Here is a 17,464-nt window from a genome sequence, read left to right as displayed (position 1 = left end):
TCTATGGGCCTCACTTTTTTTATCCATTTAGATAATCATGCCTACAAAAGCAATAATGCCAATTATTCCTAACATGCACTTGTCTGGTGAGTAGCGTGGACCAGAGAGCAGGTGCAGTCACAGACCAAGTGGAGGAAGGCTCAGGTCTCTTTCTGAACACCAATTAACAGCCAACACTCTCCTGTGGGTCCACCACTTGCCCTGCACTTCCCTGGCAGACTCTGCTGTTGGCCTAACAGTCACTGAGAGATTTGCAAGGCTTCTTTTGCAGAGGTTCTCAGTCAACTTTACATTTTAACATAGTGAATAATTTATAATCATCTTAGTCAGATGATTTAGACATCTCTTTATCCAATTTCCCGGGTTCTGTGGAAATAAATGCATCTACTCTCCCTTGTAACAGCTGAGTATCTATTCCTTCTCCTTGGCTCTTATTTTGTCTCCAATTAAAAAAGCAGGGATGTTCCCCTTGTTATTTCAGGATTATTAAAGGGTGTTTCGTAACATACCTTAGAGGAAGGTTTTTGAGCAGCCAAGTGAACAAAGCAGAACTTGCTCACCTGTTTGTTGACTCCTTGGGTGTGTTTGTGAGACATCTCTGTGCACACAGGGGCTGCCTCCTCCCAACAGAGCACATTCATTCCTGTGCCCCCAAGCCCTTCACTGCAGTCTCTAACGGATTTACCCAGCACAGAACTGAAACTCATTGTTCTGTTGATCCTCAAACCACCCATTCAGTCTTTGGTTTTGTGCAATGGATGTGTTCATTATGTGCTTTTATGCCCTCAGAATGGTGCTCTTGGAAATCCCTCTTTGCCCTGATCCTTCACTTGCCAGAATTGCTGCTTTCTTCTCCCTTCCCATTCAGACAGGACTCACAGCCCGTCCCTCTCGGAGGGATCTCTGTTTGTGTGCAGTTTCCTGTGTAAGTACACTGGCATTCTTCTCCTAGAACAGCTTTCCAAAAGGTCACATATATTTACCTGAACCTTTCATGTGAAGTCTTCAAGAAATTCACTCTGTCTGAACTCACCCTTTTAGTTGCTCCTTTGGCTTCAGTCAGATGCTCCATTTCTGTCGCTTGTCCCTTTGCAATTCCTCAGAACTGGGGGGGTATTTCGGGTTGCTGCTTCTCCCAGAAATCTCTGACTCTATCTCTATGACAGCTGGCTTTTCTGCAGCTCCCTCTTGAACCCATGTAATTCTTCTGACTAAATCCAGCCTTACAGAGCCCTGAAGGACACCACTCATCACCAGCCTGTACCTCGACATTGACCACAACTCTCTGTCTGCCTCCATCCAGCCAATTTTTTATCCATCAAGTAATCCACCTTTCAAACCCATAGCTCTCCAGTTTGGAGATAAGGATGTTGTGTGGGACCATGTCAAAGGTTTTACAGAAGTTTGGATAGATGTCATAGGTGATCTTTGCATAGATTGTCCTCTCTGCATGGAGGGGACCCAAGTCCCTTATTAATCCACTTTCCATGCTGTCATCTCTCTGAGCTGCTCTGAGCTGCTCTTGAACACTGCTCTTAAGATCTGTCAGGAACCTGTGAGGTGCTCAGTGTCACAGCCAGCCCCAAACAACAGTTTTTCCCTTGCTAGTCCCCAGAGAGCAGCACAAGAGGATGCCGGGTTATTTATTGATCCCATTGTCTACTGGATTTAAGACCACTCTTTCAGAGGAGCGTGATGTTTGCCTGTGTGCAAGGGGAGCTCCTTTAGCTGCAGTCTGTGTTCATGTCTCTTCCCTGTGTGTCCCGTTCCCTCTGCCCCGTAACCCTGAGCCGGCCACAGGCTGCAGCCCGACCCGCCAGTTTGCCCCCTTTCTCCAGCCGAAGCCCCCGCTCCCTCAGCCCTGCTCGCCCCGTCCCTCTCCGCTGTCCCCGGGAGGCGGCCGGGGATGCCGAGGGGTCCCGGGGTGGGGAGTCCCGTTCCCCGCCCGCCGGGCGCTCCCGGGCGGGGCCGCAGCGCTATAGGGGCCGCAGCTCTATAAGGGCCGGCGGCGGCGGCGGGGCCGGGAGCGCGATGGGGCTCGGGGGCGGCGGCGCGGAGCTGCTCTTCCCCCCGCTCCTCCTCTTCTTCCTTCTGCTGCTCCTCTGCCTCGTCCTGCTGCTGCTGGGCTGCTCCCGGCCGCTGGCGCTGCGGCGCGGCCGCGGCCAGGTGGGCTACCTGCCGGGCTACCTGCCGGGCTACCTGCCGGGCTACCAGGCGACCCCCAGTCAGAGCCCCTGGCCCGGCCCCCGCCGCCCCCCCGGGGCCCTCCCGCCGCCGTTCCCGAACGGCTGGTACCGCCTGCTCGACTCGGCGGAGCTGCCCCGCGGCGCCGTGCGCGGGCTCGCCCTGCTCGGTGAGTGCCAGCCCCGCATCCCTCCCGGGCACCCCCCCGGAGGGAGGCATCCTTCCAGAGAAGGGTAACGAGGCTGGGGAAGGGTCTGGAGCACAAGTGCTATGAGGAGAGGCTGAGGGAGCTGAGGAGGCTCAGCCTGGACAGGAGGAGTCTCAGGGGAGACCTTCTCACTCTCTGCAACTCCCTGCCAGGAGGGGGAAGCCGGGTGGGGGTCGGTCTCTGCTCCCAGGAACCAGCAGCAGGACAAGAGGGCACAGCCTTGAGCTACACCAGGGGAGGTTTAGGTTGGACATCGGGAAGAAGTTCTTACAGAGAAATGAATCAGACATTGAAATGGGCTGCCCAGGGAGGTGGTGGAGTCCCTGCCCCTGGGGGTGTTTAAGAAAAGACTGGATGTGTCATTTAGTAGACAAGGTGGTGTTTGGTCAAAGGTTGGACTTAATGATCTCAGAGGTCTTTTCCAACCTAGTTAATTCTGTGATTCTGTGATTTGCACTGGCACATACCAGCCAGAATCCCCATCAGGGCACCAGGACATCTTGCTAGGGCATCAGGGCATGTCCCGGGGCATCCCTGCCTGGACATCCTGCAGGGGCACAGGGACATCCCTGTTCAGGCATCCCCAGCGAGGCACTGGGATGTCTGCACATGGATATCCTCACCAGAACACTGGGGCAGCCCAGTGTGGGCACTGGGCATCCCAGCCAGCACCTGTGGTGGGCACTGCACTGTCATTGCTGCCCCTGCAGGGCATCCGGGGCATCCCTGCCTGGTGGCTCTGCTGTGGCACTGGCACAACTCTGCCACCATCCCTTTCAGGTCAGAGTGGCTGCCCCATCCCTGGAAGTGTTTGAGGCCGGGTTGGACGGGGCTTGGAGCAATCTGGTTTAGTGGAAGGTGTCCCTGCCCATGGTAGGGGGGTTGGAATGAGATGGTCTTTGGGGTCCCTTCCAACCCAAACCATTTGTCACAGCAGCCCAGCTGTGCCCACAGAGGGGCACCAAGGGTGTCACAGCCTGGGGTCCTGCATGGGCATTGGGATCCCTGCTGGAGCACTGGGACATCATGGCAGTGTGGGGGCACTCCTGTGTGGGTGCCCTGGGACACAGGGGCATCTCTCTGCCTGGGCTCTTCTCACAAGCATCACTGCCTGCAGCTCCCTGGGGAGTTTGGGATGGGACTTCAAAGCCACATCCAGAGGAGTGCTGTGCTCCTCCAGGGTCCTTTTGCTTAGAAGATGGGTTTGGACCAGCAGAAGGGATGTTTCTGCATTGAAATCTCTCAGATTCAGTGGAAAAGGTGTTCCTATTTTCAAGAGCCATCCCCTCCTCTGAAGTTGCTGGGGTTTGGTGTTTGGGGCTTTTTGGGTTTTTTTGTTTGGTTGGTTTTGTTTTGTTTTTATAAAAGGACCTATGTAATTCAATATACATTGAATTCTATTCCTAGAGAGCCCCTCCAGCCTATCTGTTATAGTTCTCTTGGTTGTCTGCCCATAGCCTGGCTCCTGGCACCCAGTCCTCTGGGTCTGGCTGAAATGTGCAGGTGGAATCACTTCTAGTGGCAGTGACAGCAGGGTACCAGTGCCAGGAAGATTATCAGTAAGTAAGACAGTTAAACAACCTGTAGCCTCTGGGATTGTGGGTGTCTTATTTATTTTGGAGCCTCTGATCAAAAAGCCTGGAAATGCAGTCCCACTTCAGAGGCAGTGAGTCAGAGGAGATGAAAGAACAACAATCACCTGACTCAGTCTTTGCAGACTCATCCTTTGGGATAAGACACCTTCCAAAACCTGGCACTGAGCATGCAGGAAAGTCTCACTCTCTTCTGGGGTTGTGGAAGTGGGGTGAGAGCTGCTTCAGAGTCCTCTGAGATGCTCTGTCCCAGACTCTGCATTCCCAGCAAATGCCCAGAACTGTCCAGTGGTCCTGGGGCTCTTTAAGTCCCCTGTGCTATTCTTGCTGCAATTGCTATTTGATTTTCCTAAAAGAAATAGGCTAGTTAAGTGGGAAAATCAAAATTAAAAAGAGAAAAAGTATTTGGCTGTTAGTGCTCTGATATTCACCTGCAACAGTTTTCAGTGTATCTTGGGCCAGAAAACTGTCCTCCCAATTTGGAGAGGCGTTGGATTTGGCACACAAGGCAGAGCAAAGACCAGCCTCTCCTCTGGCTTTGCTGGCTCCAGAGTGAAAAGGTTGGAAGCAAAAGCAGCACTCAGGAGTCCTGGGTGAGTTCTTGGACAGCCCAGCAAAGGTCTGGCCATGGGCACTGATTCAGGTCTTCAAGGTAGGAGACCTCCAAACTGCCTGTACGAAGGGAACCTCTAGAGATGGGACCTTCTTGGGGTAAAAACATCTTAAAAGTTTGCTGGGCAAAGCCTCGGGCTGCAGAGCTGCTGCTGGGGGCACGTGGCTGGGACAGCCGGGGCCCCAAGTGCTCTGGTCTGACCCATCCAAAGCTGCTCCTCTGTGTTTCTACTCTGCTGTTGCTCCTGCTGAGCCCTTGACATCTCCAGCAGTCAGAAACACTTTCCCTGCCTTCCCTCTTTTGCCCTGAACCTCAGGTCAGGTAGAAAGGTGGGTTAGAGATAGAAGAAAACGCTGATGCTTCAGAATGAATCCCTGTTACCTGGGGCAGGGGAAGGTGCACTGCTGGTGCCTCCACTCCAGTGGAGTGCCAGTAGATGTGTGAGAGCCTTCCAGAAAGACTCTGGGGACAACAGAGCCAGTGTCCTGGGAAAGACGGGATCTGCAGGCACTGGGGTACAACGACTCATATCTGCCAGATATCAAAAATAATCCTTCCTAGGCTTGAAGGCTGGGAAAGTTTCCAGCATTTCCTTTTCTTTGCCCAAATAACAAAACTTCAGTCAAGGAAAGTGGTTTTGGGAGGGATAGCTCACACCATGTCACTTGTCATCAGGGTGGCTGCCTGGGAAAACATGGACTGCACTCAGCTCCCAAAGTCAAGTTTGGACTTCTTTGAGCTCCAAGTGACAGCAGCCACTGTAACAACCAGAGTTCACAAGCTAATGAACTCTGAATACAAAATACGTGCTGCATCACCCGAGGCATAGCATGCAAGGAGAGGACTTGGCCTTCCCCTCAGTGGTCACATCTGTATGAACAGCCCCCAAGGGCTTCTGAGCTCCCAGCCCAGCTGTGTCCCCTTCCAACCAGGTGACTTGAGGGGACACTTTGCTTTCAGGGCAGGTCACCAAGGCACAGCCCCTCTCCCCTGTGCTGCTTCCAGGGATGTGGGCACTGGCAGGTCTGTGCTGGGCCAGGAAAGCATCTGGCCCCAGTTCAGTCCCTCAGGAGCACATTGGTTCAGATGATGCCGTGGCAGCCATCCAGCTGTGGCTGGAGCACAGCTGGGTGAGGCAGAGCCATGAACAGTCTGATGGCTGCAGCCCAGGTGCTGCCTGTCTCTGCTTTATTGGGCCCTGCTCAGCTAACGTGGTGCTACCCTGGGGCTGTGGAGGAAGAGGGCAATCCCAGAGCTGAGCTGGAACAGACCAGAGGGGCAAACCTCACATTGCTCCGGGAAGCACAAGGAATGAGGCCCACAATGGAGACGAGTCTGAGGGCTGGGGCAATGCAGTCCCAGCCACTGCAGCACTGACTCTCCACTCCCTGTGTGGAGCCGACCAGAGCCGGGGGCTTCCCTTCCCTTCCCCAGAAAACTCCCTTTTGCTGAGGAGGTGTCAGTGCTCTGGCTCTCAGCACGCATCTGTCTCTGCTCCAGGAAGGGATTTGCCACTGAGCTACAGTGTGGATGGCCCTCGGGGTTCAAGAGCAAAGAGATAAAGGGCTTCTTCCAGCTCCCATTAGCAGAGATTCTCGAGATGTATGAGCCTGCGGGCTCCCCTCTGCCCCTCCTGGGTGAAGGAGTTCTTCTCTGTGTCTCTCTCCCTTAGCAGGGGAAGCATCCTAAATCTTCAAACATTTTTGTGAAGGCACCTTTCATCTTGTGACCAAAACAGGATCCAGGACAGGGTTTAGAAGTCCATGGCCACCACACTCCGGGCATCTGCTTGAGCAGCTGCCAGCCCAGTTCTGCCTGGCCTTTTCTGGAGCCAGTAAACACCTGCCCGCAGCCCGGCCGGGGAGCGCTGCCCGCTGTCCCTCTCCCCCGCTGTCCCTCTCCCCCGCTGTCCCTCCCTCCCGCAGCCCGTGCCACCGCCCCTGCCCGCCTCTGGCAGCTGCCTGGTGCCATCTCGTGGTTAAATCCCTTCTCTGGAGCATCCCTGTTTCTGTCCCGCCACGACTAGAAAGGAGCGAAGCCCGCGGGCATTAATTTTCCGCGGGGTTTTTCTCACTCCCCTGACCCCGGGTGAAGTCTCCGCTCGGTGCCCCCGTTCCCAAGGGGCCGAGCAATGAGTGTCTTGCCCGACCCCCCTCCCCTGGCGCCGCTGTTTTTACACCTCCACCGTCTCCTGTTCCGGCAGGGGAACATCTCGCCGTGTTTCGCTCCCAGGATGGCCAAGCCCACGTGCTGGACGCCCACTGCCCTCACCTCGGGGCCAACCTCGCTGCCGGGGGGCGGGTCCGGGGCGGCTGCATCGAGTGCCCCTTCCACGGCTGGCAGTTCCGAGGAGAGGATGGAAAATGCACCAGAATCCCGTATGCTGGAAAAGGTGAACGTGCCCCAAATCCATGGAGAGCAGCCACAGAAAGGATAGTGCCCCACGTCCCCATTAAAAGCCTTCATTAGGGGAAAGTTGTCTTTATAATAATTCACCCTCCATCCACTCCCCTGTTTCATGCAGCACCCTGGTTTTCCTCTGGGTTGCCCATGTCCCAGTGTTCCACAGGAACAGAAACACAGGTTCCAGTGCCCTTCCCTATGTTAGATGGTAACTGGGACTTCAGTTAAATAATACCCTTCTTGGTTCTGACAGTCCCACATCTCCTGCATTCCATAGGCAGGGTGTAAAAGCAGATTTTTAACTCTGAGTCTTCCATTGGGTCCCTCAGGGATGGACCCTGAGGAGCTGTTGGGTTCCAGAAATGATTCTGTGCTCTACAGTGACAGCTTATGCCACATCAGTGCTGAAATGCATCCCATGAACATGACAGAATAGTTTCCCAATGGGAATATTTTTCTCCTTTTAGGGCTTGAAAGGAACTTTTGGTTGGGATTACGGAAAGCTCTTCACATACACCCACCATGTAGACATGGTTTGCGTTGACTGTGTAGGAAGAACGTCTTAAAGTTCATGTGGAGCAAGTATTTGATCTGGCTCCACTAACGAATTTAAATCACCAATTGCTTACCTTGAGTTTTGTTTGGCTTGTGCTTCTTAGTTATTGTCCTGAGAAGTTCAACTTCACTGGATTTGGATCGATTAGGATAGTGACAAAACATTGATTGGCAGCAAAAGTCACTCTTTCTACTAAACAAACTATTTCTCCCAAAGTGAAAGAAACATTCCATCTACATGGGCAAGAGAACCAATTTATAGATCTCTCCAAACAGCAATTTCCTTTTCTGTGTGTGTTATTTTCAGAAAAAAGATTAACACTGTATTTTTTTTCCCCACACATAATCAGGAGCTGCATTCAAATGAAAAGTTGGTTCCATGCACTGAGCAATGATGTGTTTCACCACAAAATGAGGGAGAATATTCTGGACATATGCAAACACTCACACCAAGATGTGTCATTTCATCTGAAATGGATGAATTCTGAGTCATTATTATTTGGAGGTATTAAAAGAATAAAACTGCAGCCAGCTGCCCTGCTCCCCCCTCCAGCCCAAATGGGTCAGGATGATTTAAACAGATTTAAAAGCCATCTGTGTTCACACAGGTACTTTGTTGGAGCAGGATTTTGGAGAGCTCAGATGGGCAGCTCCTCCAGCCCTGGGCTCAGAGGGACCCACAGCCAGACAGAGCCCCAGAACCCAGTGTGGGGCTGGAGGAAGAGGGGAAAGGGTTTGGAGCACATGGAATGGCTGAGGGAGCTGGGTGGGGGCACAGCCTGGAGAAAAGGAGGCTCGGGGGGACCTTAACTCTCAACAACTCCCTGACAGGAGGGGGGAGCCGGGGACGGGGTCGGGCTCTGCTCCCAGGGAACAAGGGACAGGGCAAGAGGAAATGGTCTCAAGCTGTGCCAGGTGAGGTTTAGATCTGATATTAGGGAAAATTCCTTCACTAAAAGGGTGGTCAGGTGTTGGAACAGGCTGCCCAGAACAGTGATGGAGTCACCATTCTGGAAGGATTTAAAAGATGTGTGGATGTGGCACCTGGGGACGTGGGTTAGTGCTGGGCTTGGCAATGCTGGGCAATGGTTGGACTTGGGGATATTAAAGGTTTGTTCCAACCTGATTGATTCTGTGATTCCATGTCTGCATGGGGGCAGACAAAGCCCTTTTAGAATTTTAGTGAGATGTATCCCACCCGAAGCACCAGGTTTTGTCAATCAGAAATCACAGTGATGGGCTCCTCCTGCCCCCTCTGATATCCATTGATTGAAAGAGAATCATCCTTTCTCCCACTATTTCACTTCCCACATGTATAAGGCTGAGTAAGAAGGAACTGCTCTGTGGTCTTTGGTGCTTGTTTCCACATTAGAAAAAAAAAAATAAAAATGAAGGCAACAGCCTTCCAATCCAGTAGAAGCTGCATTTTCTGACAATCAACTATAAATGCCAAAATTAATTTCACTGAAGTGATCTATTCTTAAAGCAACACATGATACTGCAATGTTATAGCTGAGAATGACTTGAACCTGAGAGGCAGCAATGGCTTTTACTCTCTCTGCACATCTAAAACTGAAAGCATCTCCTGTTAGTTCACTGGAACTGGGGGGGGGGGGGGGGGGGATCCATTCATGCAGCAGCCACTTAATTATTTAACCAGGTTAAAGAGGCAGCTAACCAGCCAGCCAGGTTGTTCCTTTAAAAACTTATGCAAAACACCAAACTGAAATAAAACCAATTAAAACAAACTCCTTTCTGTGACCCTTGTAGCTGCTGTTCCTCTTCAGCGCTGGAAAGCTGGAGCAGCGCCACCACGAGTGTGTGCCCCAGGAACATCTCCCCTGAAGTGGAGCTCAGAGCTGTGGTTCAGCACCAGGGTCGGGGTCGGGGCAGCCTCGGGCTGTGGGGTTTAACTGGTCCCTTTATGCCCCCGCAGTGCCGGATTCCGCCCGGGTCCGGGTCTGGCCGTCCTGCGAGGTGAATGGGATGGTGCTGGTCTGGTACCACCGCCAAGGGCTCGATCCCACCTGGGCAGTGCCCGAGCAGCAGGAGATCACCTCCGAGGAGTGGGTGTTCCGCGGGCAGACGGAGCACCTGGTGGACGTGCACATCCAGGTAGGGAGCTCGGTCCCTCCCCCGTGGGGCATGTCCAGGCCTGGGTCCTCCTATAGCCAGTTCAGAGACATCTCCTCCCAGTTAACCAGACCTTGGCAGTGCCGTCACTGCTGCTGGCAGAGCTCTGACCTGGAAACACCCCCGTGCTGCGCGCCGAGAACGCAGCATATGCTCCCCAAACACGGAGCGTGAGCTCCTCGGGTGGAGAACAGCTGTTCTGGGTGCTTAAAAAGAATCTGCTAATTTGCTTTGACTTACAACTGGTGTAATTTAAAAAAAGATTCTCTAAGAGCTGCGGCACTTACTGTCAGGAGGCGTCTCAACCCATCGATCACCCCAGTGGAAACGCGCAGTTAGTTTGCTGTTAATCTTCATAATCACCATCAGAGGCTGACAAATGGGCCGTGGAGAACAAACGGCTGCTGCCTCTCTGTGGAAATGAGTCTGGAAAAGGGGTCCCATTTTGTGGCACTGGACAGAAGGGACCTGGGAGGGAGAAGGGGCAGCCACAGGTGGGGGCTCCTCCTGGAGAGGGATGGGAGGCAGTAGCAGTTCTGAAACTGGGTGATGCCTGGAGGTCCTGGGGAGATTTTTCTGTGCTTGCTGCTGTGCAGAACACCTGTAGTTGTAAAAATCAGGGACAAAAATGACCCTTAATCTGGAGCACAGCAAATCCAAAGGCAGCGCCTGCCTGCTGGCTGCATCCCAAGGGAAGAGAGGAGATAGGAAGGAACAGAGAGTTACTGGGAGACATAAAAAAGAAGCATGAGGCACAGAAGATGCAGCTCTGGGAGTGTGAAGAGGAGCTGGGAGAATCTGGGGGATTGAGGGGATAGTAATATTTATTTTATGTCTTTTCCAGTGCAAACCACTGCAGACAGGTCTGTACTGGGGCCAGTCTGTGCTGCTTGCAGAGCTGGTGGGAAGCTGGTGTATTTGAGTCATAAAGCAGCTAAAATGTCTCAAAAAGTGATGTAGTTGAGCAGGCTGGTGGGTTTTAAAGGTGTATCAGTATGTGAAAACTAGACAAAAATGCTTTATTCATTACAGTTATCATAGGGCCAAAGCAGGACTTCTTTGGAGTCCCAGCTTGTTCATCCACACAAGCGAGCACATGGAGAGTTCTGTGAGCTCAAAATGAATGCTGTTTCAATTATTCCTAGATGCTTGTTAAGAGCTGGTCCCAGCTCACTCTGTGCTGAGGCCCCCAGTGCCTCTTGCTGCCTCAAGACCTGTGAGCACCTCTGCCCTGCCTGCCCTGCTCTGCCCTGCTCAGCTGGGGGCCCAGGGCTGTACCAGGGTCGCCCTGGGGCTGTCACAAAGCTGCTGTAAGTGCAGGCAGCTCCCACCTGAGTCAGCTCTTGCCAACAGCAAATTGTTCCCCCCATCAGGAAATCCCTGAGAACGCGGCCGACACAGCTCACTTGGCTTTTCTGCACGGCCCAGCCATTCTGGGAGGGTCTGACCCGAGATACACGAGGTCCAGGCTGTGGGACTTCATGAAGCACATGTGGAAGGTAAGACCCCAGCTCCCCTCTTAGCCATGAGGTCAAATTCTTCCAAACCAGGTTCCCTTCCTGCCTCAAAGCATCTGTCCCCCCTCACCCTCTCGGCTGCACCTCCTGCTCCAGGCTCTGTGTCTCGCAGGGTTTGAGCTGCACTCCCTCACCTGTGCTCATCTCCGGATGCTCCTCACAGCTCTTGTCCCCATCTCACGCTGCCCCTGTCAGCCTGTGCCCCCCACCCTCGGGCTGAGCTGTCCTTTCCCCTCTCCAGGCAGAGTGGCAGCCAGAGCCCGAGCCCAACGCGCACTGCTCCCGGCTGCTGCTCCAGCACTCCGCAACCATCTTTGGGAAGCGCCTCTCCCTCATGGATCTGACGGTTTCAGCCAGGCAGGTACGTCCTGGGCCGGTGACCACCAGCGTCTCAAGCTGAAGGGCTTTGTTGCCCCAAAGGCTGAGAGCCCTGCCAGTCCCGGTCAGTGCCACAGAGCCACAGAATGTTCTGACTCGGAAGGGACCCACAAGGATCCCCGAGTCCAACAGAATGGCCCGTAAAGGAACTGAACCCTGCTCTTGTCAGCACCCTGCTCTTGTCAGCACCCTGCTCTGACCAACTGAGCTCATCTTGGGGTCACCTTCCCTACCAAGTGCATCCAACGCATGGGCCAAAAAGCACCCACTGGCACTGGTGCTGTCCCAGAGAAGAGGAAGGGGTCCTAAGCATTACTGTGCCGCAAAACAATTAAAAAAACCACCTGAGCAGACATTGGTGACAATCCTGAAGGACCTTCACACCACATGGTCACAGCTGGTTACAGTGCAGAAGTGGGAAAGGCAAACAATCAAGAACAGTGTGTCTGTAGCCCAAGAACAGCCCCGAGATAATAAAATAGCTGACACAGACTAAGAATTACAGGAAAATAGAAACAATGCTATGAATCAATTGGAACCACTTTTGTTTCTGGATTTTTTTAATGAAATGTGAAGTTTGCTCGATAAAACATTTCTAACTTTAGTCTAATACATTTTTGAAGGAATTTGACCTATTCCCACATTAGAAATGCAGAACAAATCATAGAGTCACAGACTGGTTTGGGTTGGAAGGGGACCTTGAAGATCATTTCATTTCAACCCCCTGCCATGGGCAGGGACACATTCCACTAGAACAGGTTGCTCCAAGCTCCATCAAATCTGGCCTTGGACACTCCCAGGGATGGGGCAGCCACAGCTTCTCTGGGCAACCTGGGCCAGGGCCTCACCAACCTCATGGGAAGATTTCTTCCCAATATCTAATCTGTCTAATCTAACCCTGCCTGGAGATGATAACAACTGACAAAGTTGTGACTCAGGGCCCTGAGGCCATGACTTTGTGCCTGACTTGATGAAAAGAGTAGCAAGCCCAGCCCAGGAGACATCTCCAGCAGGTCTCAAGGTGTGGGGGTTCCTGTACCCAAGGGCTGGACCACCGGGGGCTGTTCCCTGAGGATGTTCTGTTGCTCTGCAGGTGGGGCCAGGGCTGGTTTACCTGATCTTTGAACACGCGTTCCTGGGCCGTGGGATCATCCTGCAGACGGTGACTCCCCTGGAGCCTCTCCTGCAGAGTGTTGTTCACAAAATCTACTACCAGAAGAACATCCCAGCCATTGTTCCCAAGTTCATCCTGAGGGCAGAGTGTGTCCAGGTGAGGCCCCTGCAAAAGAGCAGCCAAAGGGATTTGGTTCCGTGGAGCTTCGTGCCTGGGAGGTGTGAGAAGGAAGAGTAGCTGCCCACATGGGCTCAGATATCCTGTGGGAGCAAAGCAAAGACCTGGGGAAGGTCCTTGTGTTGCTTGATGTGATCTTTCCTTGTCAGCAGCCCCAAAAAAATCAAACTGGAGGTCAAATAAAGGGAGTCCCTGCTGTGGGTCACCTGCTGAGGGTGGCAGAGAGGTGTTATCCCTCTCCTGTGGGTGGAAAACTGGGACACAAGGATTAGGCTCTTTAGCTGCAGGAAGTCTTTGAGGGAACTAATCACTGCATCCAGGTTTCCAGCATCCCAGGCTGGTGCTTTAACATTATCCTATCACCTTTGGTAAGAACTGTGCCAAGAAATCCTCCTGTTTTTAAATTATCGTGAAATTTGGCAACTCCTGCTACTCCTGAAAGAGGTTTTCCAGGCTTTTACCACAGAGATTCATGGAAGTGTTGAACTCTGGAGGTCTCCATTTCAATATCCCAGCTGAGACATGGTTATTGCCAAATTCAGGTCAAGCATGGCCTTGAAGGCCACCTCTGTTGGAGAGCGGCCCCATCTCTCCAGCTCCAGATGAAGTTCAGATGCCAAAAACCTACCCCAAGTCAAACTTAGCTGTGCTCCCTCGTATTCTATGAATACTGCCTTAATATTTTACATCTTACTAATGTGAAAGAGCAACACTCATTTCTTCAACACCTTCTTCCCAAAGCTTTCTCCATGTGTGCCTGAGCAGAGTGTAAGATGTGGATGCTTTATTTATAAAGCCCTGGCTGGCTGGAGCAACCCAATGAACTCAAACTCTCAGGTGGAGCAGCTCCTACCTGCACAACCCCATGACAGGGGCAGTCTGAGCTGGAAGTGGCTTTTTTGGGCTAAACTCTGCTGGCTGCAGACAGAGCCGTGGTGTTCCGTGTTCCCTCAGCAGTCCCACGAGGGCCAGTGGGGAGAAATGTGAAAAGTAAATCAGTGTCACACAAACCTGCTGGTTCAGCTTCCCCCCCTGAGTGAGACCCTCCTTCTCCCCCCAGTTTGAGCGGGATATAACCATCTGGAACAACAAAGAGTACCTGTCCAAGCCACTCCTGGTGAGGGAGGACTCCGGGATCCAGAGGCACCGGCGCTGGTTCTCCCAGTTCTACAGCGAGGGGAGCGCAACAGCCCCGGCACGGGAGGAGGGCCTGGACTGGTGAGGACCTGGCTGCCCCCTCACTGCAGGAGCTGCCAGAGGCTCTCAGGTGGGTCCTGCCCACCCTGGCTGGTGGCAGAGGTGCTATGCAGGCATCACCAGTGTAACAAATACAGGTACTGGCACAGGGAGCAGAGCCTGAGCCCTGGTGATCCTTCTGTGTCCGGGGCACCAAAGCTCCAAGGCTGTCCTGCAGTGTGAGCTGAGTGTGAACTTCAGGTTAGAATAATGGAATCACAGAAACCTTGAGCTGGAAGTGACCCACAGGACCATCCACTCCAATCCCTGGCCCTGCACAGACACCCCAACAATCCCACCCTGTCCCTCAGAGCGTTGTCCAAACCCTCCTGGAGCTCTGGCAGCCTTGGGGCTGTGCCCACTGCCCTGGGGAGCCTGGGCAGTGCCCAACCACCCTCTGGGGGAAGAACCTTTTCCTGAGATCCAACCTGACCCTGCCCTGGCACAGCTCCAGCCATTCCCTGGGTCCTGTCACTGCTCACAGAGAGCAGAGATCAGAGGTGCCCCTGCACTGCCCCTGGTGAAGAAACTGCAAACCCCAATGAGTCTCCCCTCAGTCTCCTCAGATTGCCAGAGCTGCCCTTGAAGTGTCCTTGTCTCTCAATGCTGCAATCATTTTGAACAGTTCTGTTTTCATCTGGCCTTTTATTGCCCAGAGTGGCCTTTCCCTGCTGATGCTTCTGCAGCATCACCTTGGCTGGGACAGGCTCCAGCTCTCACATGGGCTGCAAACCTCACAGGAACTGCTCTAGATCCTCCTGTGTTTGGTGCTACATGTGCTGTATTGAAGGGCTAAATTCTGCCTGGCTGCTTTCCCTGGGGAAACTTGTAATCCCCCCAGGCAGAGCTGCTGTGGGTCACCAGCAGGGCTCTGACAGTTTCTCTGTGCCAAGCAGGAGCAAATGCTCAAATCCAGGAGCTTTCCCAGGCTGGTGGCTCCCATTCCCATGCACTGTGCACCTCCCTGTGCCTTGTGAATTCTGCACTTTACTGGGGCTTCTAATTCCTCCTTCTGCACTATCCCAGAGCAGGACTGGGAGCAGGACCCTGCCAGAGCAGCCCCCTGTCTGTGCAGAGCTCACTGCCCACCCCGGGAGCACCCTGGGTACCCTGTGCCAGCTGTGCCATCACAAGTCACATCTGCCCACTGCACTTCCAATATTTTGCTATTAAATGTCTTTTAAAACTGAGCTCATGTTCACAGTTTCTTGTTCTCCACTGTTTTGGGGGTGCTCTTGCCAGGAGAAGGAGTCCTGCAGCTGGCCCATGCTCCCCTGCCTCAGGAGCCACAGGGAATCTCCAGCAAGGAACTTCATAAGAGAGCAGGAGCTTGGAGAAGGAGCATTTGTCCAACTCAACAGCCTGAGCCTCTCAGGGACCTGAGAGCTCTAATATGTCTTGGTGGCCCTGACCAGCCTCACCTGGGTTGCTTCCTCCACTCCCTGCCCACGGCCCAGGAGCCCATTTCAGCTCAGCTCTGGCCCCTCAACCCCTGCCCTGAGCGATGCTGTACCTCTGACTGACCTGGACTCTGACCACAGCCTGACTTCCCAGCTGGACCTCCACCCTGTCCCATCCCCACAGAGCTGCCCAGTCACTGCTGGGCTGTGTCAGACCCTGGATACCCTCTCCAGATCCTCAGACCCTGGATACCCTCTCCAGATCCTGGAGATTTGGAGATTGACTTCCCAGCTGGACCTCAGACCTGCCCCATTGCCATGAGCTTGTCCCACGATCTGACTCCACGACCTCTGGGCCTGCCAGGGCAGTGAGACCCCCCTCAGCTCCCAGCACCCCATTCCTTAGGGAGCAGCTGCCCTGGCAGTGATGGGTGATGGAGAAACATCAAGAGGAAACTAAAAGAACTGAGATGTTACATGACATGATGTGGGTCACGATGTTCACCTAAAATTATGGGGGCCCAGGGCCACTCCCCCCCACCCCCAGCCACAAACACACACTGGTACAGAGCTCTTGCCACACCTGGGCTGTTGTTCCCTGCTCCTCTCTCTGTTTCCACATACAGGATCTCAGGATGAACAAAACTCCAGGGAAATTGCTGAAGCTCAGATTAGAGCTGGTGAGTTCAACCAGCTTTCTTAGATCCATCAGTCCCTCTGAGATGAGAGGAAACTGGGGGATACCTCCAGCAGAGCATGAATTTGGAGCTACCAGTTCCATTACTGCTAAAGCTAAAGTAGTTGTGTCCTGTTAGGGCAGAAATTAGAGAACTGGGAAACACAGCAGGATTAGCTTATTAGCAATCATTTTTATCCTTTTAAATGGCTCTAGCAAAAAGGACAATTGAGTGCCAGGAGCCACTGGTGTGCCAAGGAGCACCATCCTCCACTCTGCTGGGCATCCTGGCTTTACATTATCCACTTTACGTACGTAGATTTTCAAACAAACCCCAACCCCTGTCTGGCAGGACCTGAGGGCACCTGTTCTGACTGTTTACTAAAATCCCTTTGCAAACCTCCTGCAAAGCCACAGCCATTCTTACCATTATAAACTGATAGTTGTACTTATTATTTTGGCTTATCTTCACACTTGACCAAGAGCCAAGAGCTTATCCAATGGCCAGACCCATTGTCACTCCCATGTCTTTGAGTTCTGTTTTTTCCCAACTAACAAATTCACTACAAATCTCCCAATTCTGTAGCACAGTGGTTTGGTTTTGTTTTGGTTTTTTGCCTGCTTTTTGCAGAGCGGTGGGTGCAAGGTTAAAGAAACCCAGAGGACATCAAAACAGGTCAAAGGAAAAGACACGTGAAGGGTGATGGACATTGTACCTTAGGATTTTCCAGTGTTAAGGCCTGACTGCCTCTTTTGAGTCCTGGTGTATGTACTTGTTCCACTTGGGACAATTCCTGGTGGTCTCTGGTTTGTTTGGAGGTGGGTCCTGGAGCTCCAGAGAGCATCAGTGAGTCCCTGCACACAGAACCAGCAGTGCCCCACTCATCAGCACATCTCTGGGACCCCCGGGACATCCTGGTGCAGGCCAAGCCTGTCATGGCCTGAGCCCAGATTTCTGTGCCCATTTTGGCTCCCACTATAAACAGCTGCCAAGGGCCTTGTCCTGGGGAGAAGGGAGGCTGCTCAGTGCCCGCTCAGTGCCCACCCAGTGCCTCTGTTCCCTGGGGTGAAATCAAGCCCTCAGGTGGATCTGCTGGTACAGGTTTCACCTCTGGCCCTGTGAGTCCAGGCTGCCCAGCACCAGCTGGAACAGCTCCAGCAGAGGAAATCCAGCTGAGCTGACCCTGCCTGGTGGTGTGAACACCAACACCTGGGTGCAGCCCCCAAACCACCCAGCTGCCCTTGGGGTTTAGGGCCCTTCCTGATACAAACAAACCT

General features: G+C 53.1%; 1 protein-coding gene across 1 annotated transcript; it reads left to right on the top strand.

The window, feature by feature from the left end:
- The first annotated feature begins 1,958 nt into the window (after positions 1-1,958).
- On the top strand, positions 1,959-15,657 carry LOC127480152 (cholesterol 7-desaturase nvd-like). Its single transcript, XM_051808004.1, has 7 exons — positions 1,959-2,353; positions 6,801-6,989; positions 9,492-9,670; positions 11,062-11,187; positions 11,447-11,566; positions 12,677-12,853; positions 13,935-15,657. Exons 1-7 carry the CDS (start codon positions 2,032-2,034, stop codon positions 14,094-14,096), a joined length of 1,275 nt encoding a protein of 424 aa, XP_051663964.1. The 5' UTR covers positions 1,959-2,031; the 3' UTR covers positions 14,097-15,657.
- The last annotated feature ends 1,807 nt before the right edge of the window (positions 15,658-17,464 follow it).

The sequence above is a fragment of the Manacus candei genome, unplaced genomic scaffold (genome assembly GCF_025592945.1).
Source record: "Manacus candei isolate 608988 ecotype Guabito, Panama unplaced genomic scaffold, ASM2559294v1 h1tg000071l, whole genome shotgun sequence".
Taxonomy (NCBI): domain Eukaryota; kingdom Metazoa; phylum Chordata; class Aves; order Passeriformes; family Pipridae; genus Manacus; species Manacus candei.
Note: the sequence above shows the minus strand (reverse complement) of the source record. Positions and strands in the feature narration are given on the sequence as shown.